Genomic DNA, 22,106 nt, shown 5'->3' on the forward strand with positions numbered 1-22,106 from the left:
TTTCTTTCCAAAACGTAAGATTTAGTAACCTTCTGAATTTTTATAAAAATTATAAAAACAATTTTTATGGATCTTTAATCCTCGTGGAATTTAAGTGAACTAAGCGAAGAACTTTTTTTAATGAAGATTTTCAGCCTCTTTTATAAGGAATTCTCTTGAAAACGCTCCCAGAAGGAGTGAAACGTCGAGCAGATAATGTTATCCACGCAGCATAACCACCAACATAGAAGCGAAGAATTGTAGAATTTAGCTTTGTAGACCAAAGTAAACAATTCTTTACTTCTCACTTCATTTAACCAACCTTCGCGACTCTTATTTTGTGAGTTCAAGAGGGAAACTAAACATCAGCAAAGGAATAAGCAACCATTAACATCGGACGTATGTAGTGCTCCAATGGCTAAAAGATCGAACTACTTGCGTTGTCAAACACGGGAAACCAGCTGTCTGAAAACCAAAAAGTTACATTTTCTTCATAGAACTCATAACAATTTCTACATATTCTCTCAGCGCTTAGGTAAAGAAAATAGGGTAGCGCATGAAATTACCACATAAGAGAGTATGAATGATGCAGCAATCCACTCTGAATATGCTGCCCAGTGGGAAGAGGGTCAGCCATCACCGCTGATGAAAAGGTATTGAGCACCCACGCCAACTGCTGTAGTAGTTGATTGCTACGTATAATGCAAGCTGAAACTCCCAGGCTAAGGCAATAGAATGATTTATCAACTTTACAAACGATATTCTTTCATTAGTTTGAGGACAGCGCCTCGTGTCGGCAGATTTCTGAACCTACTGTCCTCGACAACTCTGCAAATGAAACTACTCAACTTGGCGCAACATTCGTAATGGTACTCAAAGCACTCGAGTCAAGTACCAACTACTTGACTCGAATCTTCAAGTACTCGCACATCCCTACATTTGAATCATGAATATCACAAAACACCAAATAAAAACACATAATGGTCACGTTAGAAAATGTGCACGATTTTATTTGCATAACACTCGATACATTAGTTCAATCTCACAACTTAATGCAAAGATGCATTAAAAATAAAAATGAGCTTTAAATTGATTCATTTGCTTGGAAAGAAAATTGTTATGTACTGGGTTTCCAGATACCAGGCAAACATCACCATGGGCTACACAGTAGCCAAATTTCATAATGCCCATATTGCACTTCAAACTTTCTTCACAATCTGAACAACATCCTCATCATTGAGTACATGATCCTTCCCCACTTTCTGCGGCTGGTGTTTCACCGATGAACCCCAGACAAGAGCACTGCAAGTTAATATGACTCTTGTAATAAACTCACACAAGATGATACCATGACACTGACTAGCATTTATGACTTAAATATGTTAAATGTGAGTTTAAACAGATCATCATAATTAGGCATGATTGAACTTACTTAATAGTTCGCTGAAAATGAATCTATGTCTAAGTATAAAGACATAACAATCAAGTAATAATGAATGATATATGCAAATAAAATTTTCCTCACAAACTCTTTAATACTTCCGAGTATTTTGTATACTTAACTGGTGACAGAATCTATTGAACAAAATGTACAAAGAATATATTGAAGTTCACAGCAAAAAAGCTGGGACACACACTAATATTTTAAAGATAAAAAATAAGCACCAAAAATGATTCAGAAGTGTTAAAATAGGCTGAGAGATAGACCCATTGAAGAGAGACATGAGATTGAATGTGTTACACATTTTTTTCATGACTTATCAAATGACTATTTTTATCAACACAGGAAATAAAAAGTACTATTGAGAAGGAAATACTTCCAACAATATCAATTTACCATCAACTTTTTTGCAGAAAATTCACATAAAATTACATGGCTTAACAAGAAGGACTTCTAATCTTTAACATAATGACAAGCTAAAAAATTCTTTTTAAGAATTGCAATGCAATGAAAAATATGCAAAATGACCTCCTAATAATATTAATTTTTTAAAATAATTTCATTTAATTTACACAGCTTTGGGAAATTTATCAATCTACTACATCTATAACTCTTCCACATTAGTGGGAAAAGGCAAATCACAAATAAAAAACTACTTAAAAAAAACAAGCAACCCCAACAGTAATTCTATAACTGATGGATTTTCAAGGAAAACAATTTTTACAGAGAAAAACAGTAAAATGTGGATTTTTTTATGCAATAAGATATATATTTCCACCCTATTTAAAATACAGTTGAACCCTGATCTATCGTTCCCACATTATTGTTTTCCCGTATTCATCGTTCACTGTTCCTGGTCCCAAATAAAGTTCCATAAAGGCAATGTAATTTTTCCCCGCATCCATTGTTCCCCGAAGTATCGTTTTCATGCATTGATTATTTGAAGATCGTGGTCCCGTCCTATAATTTTCCCGCATCCATCGTTTGACGAAAATGAGACGAAGTATTTACAATGTGTTATTTGTGGCTAATAACAACAGGCACATAGTTTGAATCTTCCCCATGAGATTGAACTACCATAGGGAGAAGCTTAGCGCCATGGGAGAGTAATATTACCGTATTTCCCAAGATCTGCTATCCCCCTCTATTCAGCACTCACCTCCCCCACTCCGATGCTTTTCTCGTCTCCGAAATCAAACAAAAGGTCCCAGCTCGCGCACGGATTGTATTATGAGGACCTTAGCTTCGAAAGAAAATATCAAGTTACTCGAGAACAAAAGAAACCTTTTTCAGGCCTCCCCTTTTCTCGCCCGCTGACTTTTTTTTAGCCGACTCGCTTCAAAGTTCCCTGTTTCTGGAGGTCAACTGCTGCATGAGCCACCTATTGGCCCACAAGGTGTCTAACAATGAATTTTGGCAATTGGTATTATACTTTTATGAGATTGAAATATTAGTTACATGCATGTAATTAGTAAAAATTTTGAGACCACACACGATGCATTTCTAGAGTTATTTAAGCATTGTAAGCACTGAAATAGTCGGAAAATTATGATGGTGATTTCTAGCGTAACTCTATATCCTTGCAGCTGAGCATCTCGGCAGTTGATGTTGTTTTTTTTTCTGAAAACAGGACATCAGGTTACAATTTATGAGTTATACAATAAGTCTCAGAGTTGCTAACTAATCGATAGGATATTTTGTTTCTCCCTACTATAGAGCGTTCCACATTTAGTTGACAGTACGGACCTTATGGATAACAGTGTTGCCAAGCTTCCGCTCTGCCGGCAGGCATCCTGATAGCGTATGCAACCACACATAATTGAGTGCCAAAATGGTGTAGTTTAAAAAGGAGTTTGGGATCGCACGAAAGACGGCGTAAATTAAGAAATTTTAGAGCGTAATTAAAATACCTTTGCTGCAATATAAAAGGAAAAGTCTTTCGTTATTTTATGTATGTACTTATTCAATGCACAAGCTGAATAATGAATAATCTGTAATGAAAAAAATAAGAATAAAGTTAAGGATAATAAAATTTATCGCCACTTCTCGATGCGACAAAAATTCTATTCCTAACATATTATGCAAATTTTTGACTCTGGCTAGTATTACATGAAAGGCGATGTTGCATTAGACAAAGATCAGACGGATAATTGGCTTTTAAATGTTATCATGAAAATTTACTGTAAGCGAAACGTCATTTCCACTGACATAAGTTGTAAGACGTGTGCCGTAAGAAAGATGACCTGATTGATACCTAGCTTCTAAGCATTCATTGGTACCTTACTTTTCGGAAAACGTCAATAAAAAAATTTTTCCACTTCAGTCTCCTTGAACGTTGTATTCTTCATGCCGACATAATGTTTCACTTGAGCCCAAACCAATGGGATTGGATTTAATTCGCAATGATATGATGGTAATCTTAGAACTGCAAAGCTGTATTCCTTTGCTAATTCATCAATCTTAAATTTTTCCCGTACTTTTGTTTACTGTAAATAAAAGATCACTTTCCAAACTGTCACCATCAAAGCTAATTTCTTTGCCAGCCAACCATTCCTTGATGTTCTCTTTCCTACCGCTTGTAGTAGGCAAGGATTCCTATTTCATTGAGTGATAAGAGGCATTATCTACCACTGTAATTGATCCTTCGGGTAGGTTTGCAAGAAGTGAGTGCTCAAACCATCTCTCGTACCACCCGCCATCCACTTCGTCATGATCATCCATCGAGTTCTTTTTGCACAGAAACAAATGCTATGCTCCTTTTATGAACCCTTTTTCCGTCTCTGCATGTATAATTGCAAATCACCCTCCTCGGGAAGTGGGGGCCTTAAGCCCTGTACTTAGTCCAGCAAGGAAAGCTTGACGCGGAGTTTCTCTTTGTTTGTCTCGCCAAGTCATGTTCACTGTTTGTTCAACATCATTCCAAGTGTCGTCTGTGAATACAATCGTCCTGTGTACGCAACGATATTTTTTTTAGCTGCCTTAAATAATTGTGCCACCAACGAATAATATCATCCCGTTCAATCAGGATGCTTCTTTTCCCCCTTCGTCCGTACACGAAGCCTATGTCCAAAAGAAGACGATATAGTGTAGTCCTTTTGTAATCTGGGAGATCACTATCCATATTTACCAAGTTTAAGATGGATTTTAAAGTCATAGGAATATTTTTCACGAAGAATTCATGTGCCTTCCTTCTAATTCCCGATCTCACAAAATCGTCACTTTTGAAAATCACTGCTCTCGAATTTTTGTAAGGCTGTCTAATTTCTTTAGTTTTTGAAGGAGTAACCAATGGACACGGGAGCTTTCCTTCCTCACTCTGTAAACAGTGGAGTCCGAGCACCCAGTAACCTTCAAAGTTTCTCGGCAGGCCTAACTAATGCTGAGAGATTTCCTGAAGTACGAGAAGACTTTGAGCACCAACTGTCTTTCGCGGCTTCTGAGCTTCTCACCTTTTCTTCTCTTCCTTGTATCGGACATGGTGATTGGGTGCGTGAGAGCAGAGATAAGTGTAAAACGCACTTCACAGCTCTCAAATTCAGCAGACCACACATCACTTGTTCACTTCAAAAAATGCAACGACAAACTGAACGCCTCCGTAAATTCCTCCCCCGGCCCCTTCCGCTAGGGTCGCTTCTGGTGCAGATGTTTTATGGTACCCTATGAACGGAACTTGAGGAAAAACCCAAGCCCCCTTTCGTAAAAGCATGCACTGGAAGGGGTAGTGTTTCGCACAGATTATGAGATATTCTCTTTCTTGGTTTCTGCGGCGGGGCCGAAACACCCAAGGTATTTATTATGAAGGAGCATTTCAAACAACAGACTATTTTTGGCCTTAGTGATCCATCTCACAACCAATCACTGCGCCGGCGAAAGCGGTTGTTTTAGGCATAACATGCACATTGCTCTAGTAAATACGTGTACTTGAAATGGGGTCTGATGGATAAGAATTTAGACAGAAATCCATAATAGAAGTGCAAATGCCGAGTTGAGTGCAAACATTATTTAGCAAGGTGGCGTGTTCTTTTAGGATATTTGAAAGAGATACATATTAGTCAAATCGGCAATATGACCCAGGTGTTTCAATAAAGAACTAATATTACTGTACTCATCTAAATCTTGCTTGAATTCTTTAGTGAATATCATAATTACGTGCCAAAAATCCAGAGTTTCCTGGATAGGCAATCTAGGTAAACGTTCCCGCATTCATCGTTTTCCCGCAATCATAGCTTTTTTCATCCATCCCCCTTAAAAATGATAGATCAAGGTCCCACTGTTACAGTCTAGGACAGTGGGGCACAGGGTTGACTCTTGTCGCTCAAGTCTACTGGTCAACCACACCAAGGTATTGTATAGGTACAAATTCCATACTTACCTGCATTAATCAAATACAGTGGAACTTGGTTAGTACGTTTCTGAAGGGACCACGAAAAATGAACGTACTAACCAGGAAAACGTACTAACGAGGAAAGTAAATAATAGCAGTCCGGGTTATTGCAATCTGTGGAAAAGTCGTCATAATTACAATTACTATCGGTAGTTCTCATAGGATCGCCTACCTGAACTCTTTTCACATTTAAAATCAAGAAAATGAGCGCTACCATGAAAAACAAACCCTTTTCTGAATAAAAATCGCAATTTTTCATGGACATCCCGGAGACGATTTCATGATTACGGCGTCTATCTCCCGTGATTTATATATATTTACAGAACGAGGACGAGTGAAGCTCAGACAAGCGAAGACAAGTCATTTTTCTTTCTCACAGCATACTCGGAGAATATAACAACAACCCGGAGTAGGTCAACTGGTTTTTTAAACATCATAAAAATTGGGCAAAATTATATTGACTTTCAAATTACGGCAACAGCCGTAGACATTCGCTTCTGGAATGATACCATTTCGATTGTAAAATCGATCGATATATCGACTGATGACACGCAAGATTATTAGATTACGACGTAATTACAAGAAAATTTTATACTAAACAGTTGAAATTTACATTCAAAATTTGTCTAATGTCGTCTGCTTTCGTTCCGAGATCAAGTATTTTTAAGCTAAGCTTCGCGTGGAGATCCAGAGGATCGTCTGCTCCTGCAACAGTAGTCAAGTAAATACGCACGACGTCGAGTTTATGGAGCAGTACTGCTTTAGATAATGTGGGAATTGTCTAATACCGTTAAGACTCATTTCTTCATCATGATAACTCTTGCAATAGCAACAATTTCCCACTCGAACTTCGTGAGCAGCAGTGGGCACTCCCAAGCGCTCCAAAGGCAACAAAAGGTGAGGAGCTCGGGGTGGGGAAAATTGGGGCTTCTTATTGGCTGTAGTTTTTCATAGTCAGACATTCCCGAAAAATGGCCGCATTTTATTATTCAGCACGTCACAAGAATTCAGAAATGCATTTGGATAAATTACGGTAGAAGAAAGAGATGTGGAATGAATGGAAGAATGTAAATGGCTAATAATAATAAATTAAATCATGAATTCAGACGTTTGCGACCCTTAAGAAGACACTAGAGAACGAATTGCGGGTTGCGTCACGGCAAGCAATTGAGCGTACTAACCAGGAAAGCGCAATTTTTTCAAACGTACTAACCAAATTCTTTTACCTGTATTTTGTTCGGATGGTACCGGGACCGAGGGAAATCGCCGTACTAAGGAGGAAAACGTACTAAGGAGGAACGTACTAACCAAGTTCCACTGTACATTAATCTATTCAAAGAGGGAAGTTCATATTCATAATAGCTCTATTTTTTAAAAGAATGTGTCTGGACTATTAATACATATACACAAAAAAATGTAAATCCATAGGTTTAAAATTTTAAGTCTCCATACTATGATTTGTTTGGGATATGTAGAGATACTGTAGCTAGTGCTTTGCCCAAATGACCTCAAATACAAGCACAATTTTGGATTTTCAATTTAATTAATTGATTTGATTAAGTATATTTCAACTTACTATTTGAATTCCTTAGCAATAGTGCGATGGAGCTTGTTGCAAAAATCTTCAACTGAGCGGCGTTCTGAATGCAGTACAACAGGAGCATCATAATCTGGCAGCTGACCTTTGGGCTTGGTGTAGCTAGAGAGAATGTTAGTCATATTGATACATATCTCTTAAATCAAAAATACAATTTTAATGAAATTACGCATTAGTAAAGACAAATTATTGCTAATATTCCCAAAAGAAGCATATTCCCTAAAACTGGAAATATCTATGGCCCTTTCCAACTGATTATCATACCAATAAATGCAACTGCCTTCACAACAACAGCATGTCATACAGCATGGGCCAGCATTTGTTGCATGACAACCGCTAACCCCATTAAGGCTCTTAAAAATTCCACGATGTTCCATGATCACTATACCCCATCCTGCCTTTGTCCCAATCACAAACATTTTCTATTACAAGTTATATGAAACTAAATGGAATATTGCTGATTAAATATACCTTAACACTTTAATACAGTCAATAATAAATATTATAAGAAGAAAAATATTCCAAAAAGTTCCACCAAGGCTTTTTTTCGCTACCCCCTAATTGAAAAAAGACCATACATATTAGGAATACGTCTGTTTGGTTTTTCCATCCTCAGAACTGCCAGTTATCAAGTTTCAGACTACAATTGGAACTAAAGCAAAAAACAAATTGGTACCAACAAAATTTCACCAAAACTCAGAAAAATTTTCAAGAGCACATTAGATATTACACATCGTGATGTTCTGGGACCAACATTAAATGAGAAAACACGGATTATTCTAGGTAGTTTTTATATTAACATTTAAAAAAATCATTAAGACCTTGTAATAATTCTTGTAGATGAAATGAAGAAACAATGAGAGTAACGTAATAATGAATAAAATTTCTGGTTGACTGCGCGAAACAAACGAAAAGGGGAGTACTCGATATTCTGGTAACAATAGTGGCATTAGGTTGTATGCATCATCGCTCTCGATTTTTTTTCGTGAGTATCAAAATGTGGAGTCGCTCCAGATTTTTTCCACAAGTACTTTATCTTTAACGTTATTAAAATATAATAAAATATCAAGTTTAAAATTTACCCATCTCACAGCACACTAGATGAATGGAAAGAGAGCTAGCTACTGGATTTCTTAGCTACATCATCTAGACATAGAACAAAATGCTCACAGAGGAATATGGGAAACTGGTAAGAGTCAACAACGTTTCAGGTCTTGTTGAGTGTCTTCAACTCTCACCACAAAAATATTTCAGTCACTAGCAACAAAAGAACTACAAAAATCTAGTCAGTAACTAATTAGGGAAAGAATTTCCGGTTTCCCAGGGGAAAGGTGTTTAACCACCTCACAGCCAAGAGGAGAACACATTAAAATGCAGTGAAATTTTCATCACTTTAGGATAATACAGAAACAACTTACATTCTGATCAGCTTCAGATACACCCACATTTTCTCCAAGAGATCATCAAAGTTCCACTTGTGATGGGCAGATATTGGCACACAATGAGGAATCTTATATATGACATCAAGTTCCTCAATGCTAATTTGATCTGAAAATAGAATGTGCTTAATAAATAATAAGAAAAGAATTATCCGAATCATTTTTATACATAAAAAAAAAATTCATTGCCTTAGGTGTGGCAGGACAATTTTCCGAAATATAAGTTATTTAACCTCTTAAGCATATCTTTAAATAGAAGCATACTAGAATCCCAGAGTACCTGTGACACATCTACATCCACTGCATACAGGGCTCAAATCTGGGCAGTTCTCAAGGCAGCATATGATCATGCTTTTTCACTAGGTATTCTAATCATTCATTCCCTAAAATAAGCACAGGCTAATTGTAGATACATCATATTCCCAATTATCCGGCTGCGGTTTATCCGTGTAGCGGATTATCCGTGCACAAGTTTGTGATACTTCAAAGTTTTCCACGATCTTTATAAAAAAAATCGGATGCAAAAGCACCAGGACATTTGCATTTTAATGTAAGACTACATCAGTCTTATTATGTTCATCAGAATCCCTTCGTAAAATGGAATTATTTTACTTAATTGTTGACGAAGAATGTTTCAAATCTACTTGTCCGTCTGCTCTAGCATTGCAGATGATGATCAGCGGCAGGAAAAAAACTCCTGATAAATTTTAGAAGATTCTTCAATGGTAAACCAATGGTAACTTAAGAGAAATGCTATCTGCTATCTTTAATTGTACATCTAACATCACAAATGCACAATTATTGCTGTGGCCTAGCATGCGGTTGAATAGGGCCAAAGGGAACTGGAGATTTCATAGCACTCGGGCATGTTTATGCCGCGACTAGACAAGGTTTACATAGAGAGGGATGGAAAAGTCAAAGGGAAGTCAACGGTGGAAGTGGAAATAGAGATAGCATGAGTCATAACCGGACACTCGCCAGTGTAGTTAATTTGCCATTAAGTCCTGGTTTCTTATAACTGCTGTTGTGTGATGGCGTGATCGCATACCCGTAGCATTCATAGGAGTTATGAGCTCCTTTTTGTCAACCATCGAGGAGCGCAATTGCACTCAGTGATCACGCATCAGCAGTTGCATTCCGGGCAGCTTGCGTGAGATTCGACTATGCGACGTGGTGCCTGATTTGTATAGCTTCCAACATCGTGAAGTGGTTTCGAAGCATTTGTGCAAACCACTTTCCTGAATCCATGATCTTGCAGCCACGGATGCCTGGTCTTCAGAAACTAGGTATTACACAGAGCAGTAGGAGTACAGGTACAATCATGTTATCGCTGCTTCAAAGATCAGGGTCGGGAAAAGGAAGCTCGTTATGATTGTAATCTATTATTGCTCATCTACTGTAATTATAATTAATATGTTATAAACAGCATCGATCAATAAGTCGAATAATAAGGTGATAATGTTAATATCTCCAGCGATCATCTGTCTTAATCAAAAGTACCCATACACGAAGATTGCCATGTGTTTTACGTATCGATATCCTTCTACGGCAAGTCTGAACTAAGAGCAATATTCATGTTCGTAAAGGAGCCTGAAATATTACTGAGAGGGCGCAGGGGGAAGCAATAATTAGATTCGCGATGTTTTTAGTTTCACGCTCAACAGTGCGACGTCATTTCAACCGGTCCTGTTTTCATTTTTGCAACTCATTGAGACGAAATGTTAACCTAACTTCATACTGCTCCAGTCGGGATTTTCAAAACAAGTCAAACAACTGTGTAAAATCAAGATTAGTGGCCTTTTTGAGGCTGGGGCTATGCTGCGCAAAATCGAAAAACTGCATAAAATCAAGAAAAGATGTAAAATTGAAGTTTCACCATTGCAATTCCCTATGCTTTCCGGCTGGACTTGACTCGCTGCGTAAAAACGAGACCTGATGTAAAATCAAAGAGCGTGAAATCGAAGTTTTACTGTACTGTAGTACTGCTGAAGGTTAGTAACACATTTTACATGCAGATGACTCAGATGAGTCCAAAGGGTTAATTCAGCACAGTTAAACTTTTATAGCTATAGTATATGTCTTGATTAATACATGATCACTACGCCAATACACACATAATTCTGAGATAGAAACTTCAAATAGGTAATTGAGAGTCAAAAGCTTCAATGAGAAAAATAACTTCTTCACTCGCTAAAAACTTACAGATGGGTCAAAAAGAACCACACAGCCAAAATTAACTGTTCACTGAAATGAACAACAGTACACTCCCAATTATCCGGGCTAATGATGGGGAGATACGGCACAAATAATTGGAAAACATGGATAGTCCAAACTTCCACTTAAGTGTCTTTGAAAGTTCACAATTTACGTAAAACAAACAAATTATCATTCATGCAGATATACTGTTATTTAATAGTGCTTCCCAGACTCATTGAGAGCTTTCTTCATCAGTTCACGATCTTTTTAGCGACAATAACATGGTTGTACTCGTACTATTAATGCTCCATGCAAGGCCTGGTTTCGAAAACCACACATCTGTGGCTGTGTAATCACGGATACAGAAAATTGGTTAGCACGAATGCTTCAAAACCACTGCTACATGTCCAAAACTACACTGTCAGGCACCACACCACATTGTTGCGTCTCGCACAATTTGGCTGGGTCGCAACTGCTGTTTGACGTGCATCCATGATCAAGGAGCGCAGTCACATACTGCGAGGCTTGGAAAACAGGAACATGGTGCTTCTGCGAATGCAGCTAGCGCGTGATCGCTTACGTTTTATGAAGGGAATTCTAACGGAAATATTGAGCCCGGTGTATCCTAGCATTAACGCCATAATTTCCATGATTTTGCACCCTTTTTTTTTACAAAGATCGCAGAAAAAAATGAGCAAGAGTGAAAATCAAGCACGGATAATCCCAACCCGGATAAAAATCGCAGCCGGATAATCGGGAGTCTGCTGTAGTTCTAAAGGAATAGTTCTCTAAAACTTTAATTCACTGTTCAACTCTACACTGCACTTCAACCATCAAGAATAAAGAATATCACTAAATTTTAGTAAATAAACACCAGTCACCAACACAATTCATACACCAAATTGCTACTGACCACCTCTCTGTCGGCTATGGATCTCCACCATCTGGGCTTTTATTCACAAATGGTTGGTAGAAATTGTTTTAGAAGGTATCATAATGCTAAAAAATTGACATGTTTGCAGTATATTTATTCTATAAAATTAAAGCACTTCAGGGGACTTAAATACCATATTGTACAAACTTGAGGGGTTAATAAAGAGGATCTGTTGAATCAATAAAAAATGCATTACTGATCATACTTATTACCATGCAAATTTTGTTGCAAAACAAAATTGTCCCTTAAAAACCATAATAAAAGCATGCCTATAGAAATTGTTATATAGCACATTGACTACAGTAATTATTGAGAGTTAATAATTGCACTAATTAAACAACAGCTTATATTAAAATTGAACAATTCCCTTACAATATAAAACAAGAAAGACACTAACATACCTATTTTATTTAGAAGATAAATACATGGGATATATACTCGGTTACCCTCAATTACGTCAATGAGGTCATCACTCGTGGCATCATATCGGAGTGTTATGTCAGCATTATGAATACGATACTCGGCCAAAATTGACTTCACCATGTCCAAATCCAACTCAGACTGTGGCACCTGTAAAAAATGGCAAACAGTGAACACCATATCCAATGTCATATACACACACACATGATGATTAGTGAGATGTTCCACATAATTCCTCCATAAGCAAAAAAATCCCATCCAAGCAAAAAAAAGTTAACTCTATCATGAGAGGATGTTCTAGAATTACATACTAAAACTTTGGTGGTTTTAAGGCCTCCTCACCAATGCAAGGATTAATCTAATCCTCCTAAATATTTAGACCAAGCATTCTTCAGGGTTTCTGAATGAGGTTTTATCATGAGGTTTTAAAAAGTATGTGGTTAATAACAAAGTTATTATAAATACAATACTATAAACCTCGGTGGATGAGTTCCACTTTTTTCAATTCCAGTTTTGATATGGTACCAGACTTCAATTTTCAATTCTTAAGTTAGCTCTCAAAGAGCTCAATTTTCAACACCGAAGAAGTTTTTAGTTGAATTAGTGTGCTTACCTCTGACCTAGTAGATGGTACTAAGTGCTTGAATGCAAAAAATTTATTTGAGTAATTTTAATTATGGATACAGCAAATTTCCACAATTTTAAGCCTCAATTGGTTGCTGAATGATTCAAAAGTGATATATTTAAGTGCTCAATCAATGTTTTCCAGACAATATGCTATATAGTATGTACACCCATACCTCACTTAGCAAAAATTCGATTAGTGCAATTTCGATATAGCACAAATTCGTTCCTCAGTGAAACATCCCTATGCTGCTTACCCTAATCAAATAATTTTGACACTCTCATGATGAAACATGAACTTGTGATAAGTACCAATGAAGTTACGCTCCTCTTACACATATTAACAGAATTGCTTGCCTCAAGTCTTATTCTTTGTTTATAAATTCTTTGAAACCTACTGCTGTCCAATGGCCAAAAATTACCCGTCATGCGACCCCGATAGCCGACCTACCGAAGTCATTTACCTCGTCTCCTTAACTGAATGACATTAGTTAATTTAAATAATTCATGAAGTTTGGAGCAAGTAGAAATGAGTTTTTGAAAGCAATACAGTTTGAGATGTACTTTTTGTCGTTATAGGTTATCGCACGAAATGACATCCACGTGAAGGGTCCACCCTAATGCCTTCAAGGTCATCGGTATTCACTGGGTAAAAATCGAGTGGTGGCTGAGTTGCCTACGAACAGTATCAGCATATATAAGGATCCAAGAGAGAGTCTCAAACACATTGGCTTCATTCCCTCCCAGCAGTCGAAGACCCTCAGTGTCTCAGGAATACAATGTGGCAGTTGTTCACCAGCAGAACGTGATTTTGATAGAGTCATGAGGAATAAAAATCCAGCGAACAATGGAAAAAAATTGGAATGTGGATAGAAAAATCAAGAATTTATCAAGAAAAAGCATAAATCCAGAAGGGATATTGAAAGTGATCATTTGCTTTAAAATGGAGATCGTCAAAGTGATATTGCACGTTAGTTTAAGCCTTTCGAGACGGCGGGGTTTTCGTCTTAGCACAACTGCTGTACTGAGCCCCAAGAGACTCTTCTTTCTCGTGATACGGAGCATTTTGGAGGACATTCGTTAAGAAGGGTCTCGCTGAATCTTTTTCGACCCCTCCACGCTGGGACTTCGCATTATCTCGGATTCCGAGAGTAGTTGTGCTCCCTCCTTTCCGGGTTTACGACCATACCGGCCGCATTGGTTCGCGGTCAACTTATGTATTGCTTATATGTATTTAGCAAATGGATAATTGTTGCCAGCACGTAAATTACAGACTTTGAATTGAATTCCTCATTTTTTTCTGAGCATTGTCAAATTATAATCGAAGTTCTAAGGCCAAAATTAACGCATTTAATGCAGCAACAATTTCCATGTTGATTTTTATACATCACTTGAGATATAAGTTAATATTTATCGTAGAATTTTGTTTAAAAATTGTAAACACTGCTCAAAAGACAAATAATTCTATTCTTAGTTTATTTTTCTTGAGAAATGAACAAATATTTATTTCGATACCTGACTGGATAAACCATTGTATGACCGCTGACCCTTACTGCTAAGAGGGGTTATAAAAGAGGAGGGGTCCGGGTACCTGCTCCCGCATTCCGAGGGTAAATCCTAAACCCCGCAGGGTTGGGTCCCGAGACAAAGACTACGTAAACCCGCGACCGTCCTAAAAGGGGGAGAGCTAGAAAATGTATATATACGGCTTTCGTTTTCCTAGCTAGGAAAATGCCACATGTAAATATATGGCCGTCGTCTCCCGGGTCAGGAAACGTCCACACATATATATATATACGTGTGTAGTAGGGAAAAGGTTAAGCTCACGACGTCGACAGTCCGCACTGAATGAAGACTAGGTTAAAATTTCAGTGACATCAGCCACACCCAGCAAAGCAGTCAACATGTGCAAGAAGATTATTGCTGGAAAAAAAACAGAAACTACCTAGAATTAAATAAACAGTCAAATGATGTTACTCTAACACAAGCAGATTTTTGCGAAAGCTTTGGCTTGATTTCAGTCTATAAAAGAAGATGAGGGTGGCGATTGAAATTACGTCAACTGCCAGCAATGCATTACGAACCCCGTAAATAACATCCATTTTTTCCCCTAGATGTTAGCCCACCCACATGAAAATAGGGAATTTTAAAAGCCCGTACCAATGATTGTTGACGAGAAAAAACGTCTTTGAATGCATGCCTACTTTCTTTAAAGATATTTTAATCTATAAATGTTTATGTAATTAAGATTTTCTATGGCTATTAATAGGAATATATATGATTTGTAGGCAATTCGATACCCAACACCTATGTTACTGGGAAAGCATCCCTATCTTCCCATTGTTCTAATGGACTCAAATGATGCAAATTCCATTAGTCCAAAGACCCCAAGGAACGCATCCCTTCTGCTAAACAGGGCAAGGGCGTAGTTCACTTCAGTGCTTATCATTGTTCTTGGCTGAATATACTAGTAAAAACGTATTAAATATATGTGAAGTGCGATAAATTATACAAAAAATAAGACCTTCTTAATGCAAAATTATTCACTTTTTAAATTAACAATTTGATGCATTTATGCATTTGCTGATCGATTATTGATAGATCAATCTATATTAATGGGTAAATTGCTTGCATTCTAATGTTGTTTTAAACCATTTAAGCAAGATTGTTACTGACAAATATGGCAATCTTAGCAAGAAACAACTATTACCATTATTATTATAGTATAATGTATTTACTTTTATATGAATAGAATGCATATACATGCCAAATTCCTGAATTATGTTGAGATAACTGGAAAAAGAAGAGATTTTCAACGGTCATCAGCTATAAGGAGTTTGCATTGTATCGAGTGATTTTCCAGGGATCTTCCACTTGTTATAACAGACTTCTATCTTACTTACAAAATACAAAGAGTGGCACTTTTAGAATTCTTATCTATAATATTATTTTTTTATTGGTGAAACCTCTTAGAACACTGCCCTTTCAGCTTCACCCATTGCTTACTATTGCCACTTTTGACAAAAAATCATAGCACTATGATTTATTGAGATCAAAATTAATTAACTCATTTTTATTGAAAGGAAGCAGTTTTTTGTGCTGCTTACACATTTCCATTTGAAATGTTAAAAATCAAAGAAATAACGGAAAAATTCGGAGACATTCATCACAAATCTGCACTTGCATGAAATACCTTAAAACTGAATAAGATAATGTGATCACGGTTACACATCAACATGTGAAAAAGAAATGGATACTATGAAATAGGAGGCTTACGCCAAAAACAACAGATAAGATTCGTTTTTTGAGATCTGTAAGTATGGGAGCCAATCACTTGCACATGAAATGGCATAATTATTAAAAGTTGCATAAAACTGTTTAAAAATCAACGTACCAGCTGCTGCAAGTTGATACCACCTTTGTCTTTTTTTCTAAATCCGATATTTGGTGGAGTGGTATTCAGCCTCAGGCCAAATCCTTCAAGCTCATGTTCAATTAGTTTTTTATGCTGAAGAGGTTTCAGCACATCAAGGACAATAAATATAAGACTGCATGTACGAGCCACAGCAATAACCTGGCGACCACGACCTTTGCCATCTTTAGCTCCTTCAATAATTCCAGGAAGATCTAAAAGCTGAAGTAGAAGTATTGTTAAAACTGCAGTCCTTCAAAAACAAAACCATTTTATTTAAATTACTGATTGCAACAAACACTTTTTAATGCCTAGAATTAGTGTTAGGCGTTATCATAAAATTCAAAAGAGAAGTTTTCATGCTTAAATGAGAAGCAGAAGAATTAAAAAAAAAAAACATATCTGGGGCCATATGAACTAGCTTTACACAATTCTCAATTTATTCATACATTCTCAATAAAATATTGTCAACGCCACCTATTTCATTGGTAATAGGAGAACTTCAACAATATAAATGATCATCTCAGATCAACATTATAATTCATATTATAACAAAAGGAGAGGTATGCTTAAGCATACAAGGGTAGAATTACCTGAATTTTTGCTCCTTTATACTTGATACATCCAGGCACAGTTGTTAGCGTGGTAAATTCATATGCTGCTACTTCAGAGTAAACTCCAGCTAAATTACTCAGCAATGTTGACTTCCCCACCGATGGGAACCCTGAAATTAAAATTTTGTGAATGTTAAAAAGTCCCATAAATGATGGAGAACGGGGAACTTGCATGGATCGTCGATTGATCTAAAAACTATTTTGAATAAGTAAAATGGATACATTAGCTCGCAAAAAACCTAAAGATTCTCCATCCATCATCAAAAGAAACAAAAAAATTGACTTTAAAACTGAGAAAAATTTCTCTGAGCCGACCATTGCGCGAAGACACCCGAGCATTGCCAAGGCCAGACATGATGTCATAGGTGCCTAAACAACCGCAGGGAGTTGGGAAATACGCTGGGCGCATGCTGTAAAATTTGTTTTGAGGGAATATTTAGCCGCTCATTGTCACTTTATCTTGTTCTGTTATTCTTGGGCAAGTTTTCCTATTGCTATTGTGCCACAATTATTACTTAGGATATTAATAATGCAACATCGGGATGATGAAGTACAAGCGTTTCACTCGTATGTTTTAGTTATCAGAAAAATGGATGATAACGTTGCCACTCGTTCGAATAGTACACCTGAAATTCATCTACACTATATAATACCCCGCAAGCCGCCTAAAAGGCATGTGGCAGGGGGTGTTAGGACACCAGCCTTTTTTTAAGACACCAAAAATTGATGCCACAATCCTCATGGAATTTGTTATGACAAATTATTGCTATATGTCAGCGGCACTTGTAATACTGGAGGATAACGATCGTAAGCTTACAAGCTGTGCTGTTGAATTTGGCAATGCTGTATTAACGGAGAAATTCGTACCGTCCTATGGTGCGAATTCACAGCAAAACAGTCTGCTCACAATCCACATGTGAGATCGCGAATCGGTTCCACTGCCAACACACACACACAAGCTACAACCTATTTCAATAATATAGGTAAATCCATAAGCGATATACTAGCATATACCATAAAAATATAGTGGGAAATAGGCAAATACAATTATCAAAAACTGGAAGTCACTACCATTCTTATATTCATCATGTACAACTTGATCAAGATTAATAAATGCCTCTATCTAAATATCATTTTAAGCAGTAACTATGGCTGATAGGCAATATCAGCCGAAGTAACAAAGAAGTGTCAACAGATGGGCTCTTAAGATTTATGATCATCATAATTATCTGATTTGTAATGCCTTAAAAAGCCTAAAATACGATAAAATATGAGTCCGAATTTCTTAAGATGTAAGGGTCCATGGATAGGTATAGTGCTCAGAGAGTTTCTGTACACGGGAGATTTTCCCCAAGCCCAGTTGCCCACAGTATAAAAGCTGCGATTGGCTTCGGGTGTCCAATCCCATGAACTGGTTCATGACTCAATGCACACCGTGTAAAAACCCTAGATAGGTCTGATAGAATTGCTGAAATCGAACATATTGTCTCGAATAAAGTCAACAATCTCCAGATAGATATCGTAGAACAACTTATTGAATGATAAACAAAGATATCATACGGCCCACTGATTTTATTTAACAGCTCACAACACCTGTTTTGATTCCCATCTGCAGTGGAAGATTAATCTATCGCTTTTCAAGGGAACGGACGAAAAAAAACGGTAAATGTGGGAATATTTTAATAGGTTGCCTACGTAACAGGAAACTCAGGATGTGGATGGGAACGCAGGATTTTGGTGAGTTATTGTGATATTCTTTAAAGAATTCATACAGGAATGTACCAGTTTATAGGGTTATTTGAATTTTATAGAAACACTTCGGGCGTATTTTTGATTCGACTAATATCTCTTTCAAATATCCTATGGGAACACGCCACCTCGCTAAAAAATGATTGCACTCCACTTTGCATTTGCACTGCTATCACGGATTTCTATCTGATGTAAAAATTCTTATCCATCAAACGCCATTACAAGTACATGTATTTACAAGAGCACTGTGCATGTTATACCTAAAACAACTGCTTTCGCCGGCGCAGTGATTGGTTGTGAGATGGATCACAAAAACCAAAAATAGTCTGTTGTTTGAAATTTTCCTTCCTAATAAATATATTTTTCATAAAATTCAGGCGATGTGTAAAGCATGAACAATGTTGGGTTAATCATCAGCAGCAAGCCCACCTGATCCTCAGCTTCATCTGACTTCTTGTTTTCATCAGGTAACTTGATTTTCCCCCACCCCTACTGCCATGTTCTAGCACACTAACCCGAGTCCTTTTGCAATATTTGCACGCTTCCCCCACAGATTCTTTTCTTCTTCAATTATTTTCAGTTCATCTTTTTAAGTTCTCATTTACTTTTTCAGCAGGGCCATGGTCCGAAGACAAAACTAAAACTAATAAAAATGATACCTGAAATTATTAAATCCACACTGAAAACAATCGCTGGTTTGAAGTCAACCCACACTGGAAAGTACAGGGTGACACATGCAAGGTGAAGTTCAGAAGTGATACTAACGTGTACGGCAAATGCAGAACTGAGTGCAGAGGGTGAAGCATTACCATAGCACTGCGACACGAAATTAGAACAAAAAATACAGTTTAATTAGTTTCCTTTTTTTAAAAATTAGTTTTACAGAGAAGACAGTTTTTACAGAAACTTCCTCATTCACTTCGTAGCGTGGCACCAGATAAGCAGATGAATTCGAATGGCTTGTAGGGAGTAACAAAATATCCTGAGAAGATATCCCTTAGTCAGTGACTCTGACAAGTGAGATTTATAGTATAACTTGTAAATTTATACCCTGTTTGCAGAAAAATATGCCTCATCAACTGCCGAGAAGCTCCACTGCAAGTATCTCGAATTTCACCGGCATAGTAATCCACCGTCCTATTTGCCAACTATTTCCTTGCTTAAATAATGCCAGTAATATGTCATGTTTGGTCCCATTCTTTTTAGAATTATGTGCACATTATTAGTAACTCAATCCTAATAAAATATGATACCAATTCCCGAAAGTCATTGTTAGACACCATTTGAGCCAATAGGTGACTCATGCAGCAGTTGACCTTCAGAAAGTGAGAACTTCGATGTAGATAGGATGAAAAAGGGCAGGGGGCGAGAAAGGGGGATGGGTGAATGACGTTTCTATTATTCTCGCGTAACTTGATATTTTCTTTCAATGCCAATGATTTATGGTCTTCATAACATGAAACCTGCACTAGCCATGATCTGGGCATTTTGAAAATGGAAAATTTTCTGGACCCCCCCCCCCCCCTTTGCCCTGGGATGTTTTCCAGACTCCCCAGAAGGGCCCCAAAATCATCAGTAACCCCTCCATGTCCCATGTCAAAATCCTGGCTATGCTACTGATGATAGCTAGGGATTTCATTTTTCTACTTTAGCAGATTAAATGACAGACAAATTTACAGAACAAGACGTTGAAGATGCCTCATCTCCTACGTCACTATCACCCAGAGTATATCTCCGGATTAGAAGAGGTAATTCAGTCTTAAGTACAGCCAGCTTCCAGCATCCAGAGCTGGGTTCCTAGCTTTTGAGCGAGTTAAAATGGAATACTATGACAATCATTTGCATTCTGTTGACACATGATTATTGGACCAATTTAGACAGAACATAATAATGTTGATACAAGCTCTCTATAATTTAATCGTTGATGCATTTCACTGAATAAGTATTAGATGTAATCAGTGCTGTCGTTGGGCAGGTACGGCATACCCCCTAGAATCCAAATTCGTTATAAGCGTACCGGTTAAAATACCTTCGCAGCCGGATGTACAACACATTTTCAGCTGTTGGAAGTTTTTGTGAGTACTTTAGTACGTGAGAAATTTTTTTTCCAACTACAGCACTGGATGTAATAGTCCATGAAACCCCACAAAAACAACTTCGATAGCTCAAAGCTCGACTTCGAAGTACGATGACCTCAAGAGTACTTAACTTCTTTTAATGGATAAAAATACAGCCACATTTATTCCTGACATGGCTTTGGTGTGGATTCTTTCGTGATATGTATTACGATACATTATCTTCCACATAAAATACGAACACGTTCTTGACCACACAACAATAATCTGTGTGCAAGTCGTTTAGACCTACTTCTAACTTGGAAATGAATGCAAGTCTTCGTAATCGCCAAAATAGGCCGCAATAAGAAGAATACTCGGGGGAGGAGTACACAATGAGAAGAGATTGGTGCATTTCAGAGGCAGGGCAGGTTCAGTTCGAGTGAAATACATCTCCCAAAACAAATGCTGGAGTTAGAATCTTGGAACCCCCATGCTCTCTACGGCATTGTCACCGTGGTAGGGCAATGTTTAATAATTAAAATAAAATCCATATTCTGGGAAGAATTAAACAAATTCTGAATCCACCACACAGCAGTTTATCGTACACAAGAAGAGATAGGATGACACCTGGCTTATAAAACCGATCCCTTAATCAAAGTGAATCCATAGGGTATGTAGAGTCTTAGAATTAATGCCATGCTCATACCTACAAAACCGATGCGAGCATCTCCTGTTTTGGCAACATCGAATCCTTCTCCAGTACCACCGCCGCCGCCTTTCGGAGTAATAAGTTCACGACGTAACTTAGCTAGGCGAGCTTTAAGTAAACCCAGATGTCCAGCTGTAGCTTTATTTTTCTGAGTCCTTGCCATCTGAAGTAATAAAAGAAGTTGCCGAAATCAGGCCACCACGAAAAAAAGGCCAATGACTTCAGTCACAGCATACATACCTCCGCCTCGATGGCAGCAATTTTGTCCAATATTGTGCTCATTTTGGTAGCGGAATTTCTAAGCTATTGGACAAAATAAACAAAAACAATAAACACATCCAGCAACGAATATTTCAATGTGGCAAACACGTTGTCCACTTCGATGCATAGGCATGCGATTGTTGAGTCGGAAACCTCGATCTCTCGACATATCGAATCCAGTCTACTATCGAAATCTGAAACGAGAGCGACATTCAAAAATCGCTAAAAACAGTGTCATTAGTGAAATGATCGTGAGTCGTAGATTTTCTGTTTTCCTGTGACATGAAATG

At 37.5% G+C, this 22,106-nt stretch overlaps 1 protein-coding gene across 1 annotated transcript; it reads right to left on the reverse strand.

The window, feature by feature from the left end:
* Positions 1-963: 963 nt before the first annotated feature.
* Positions 964-21,981, reverse strand: LOC124159166 (GTP-binding protein 128up). Its single transcript, XM_046534781.1, has 8 exons — positions 21,796-21,981; positions 21,553-21,718; positions 17,020-17,150; positions 16,409-16,648; positions 12,372-12,540; positions 8,820-8,949; positions 7,381-7,503; positions 964-1,281 (listed from the first exon to the last, which is right to left on the reverse strand). Exons 1-8 carry the CDS (start codon positions 21,835-21,837, stop codon positions 1,179-1,181), a joined length of 1,104 nt encoding a protein of 367 aa, XP_046390737.1. The 5' UTR covers positions 21,838-21,981; the 3' UTR covers positions 964-1,178.
* Positions 21,982-22,106: the final 125 nt, after the last annotated feature.

Source organism: Ischnura elegans, chromosome 5 (genome assembly GCF_921293095.1).
Source record: "Ischnura elegans chromosome 5, ioIscEleg1.1, whole genome shotgun sequence".
In the NCBI taxonomy this organism is placed as follows: domain Eukaryota; kingdom Metazoa; phylum Arthropoda; class Insecta; order Odonata; family Coenagrionidae; genus Ischnura; species Ischnura elegans.

Excerpts from the sequence above, each read along its gene's own strand:
- LOC124159166 (XM_046534781.1), bottom strand. The coding sequence starts at position 21,837 with ATGAGCACAATATTGGACAAAATTGCTGCCATCGAGGCGGAG. Across the intron at positions 12,541-16,408 it reads GTATCAACTTGCAGCAGCTG|GTGCCACAGTCTGAGTTGGA; the intron begins GTACGTTGATTT and ends CATTTTTTACAG. Across the intron at positions 8,950-12,371 it reads TTATCTTCTAAATAAAATAG|ATCAAATTAGCATTGAGGAA; the intron begins GTATGTTAGTGT and ends TTCTATTTTCAG.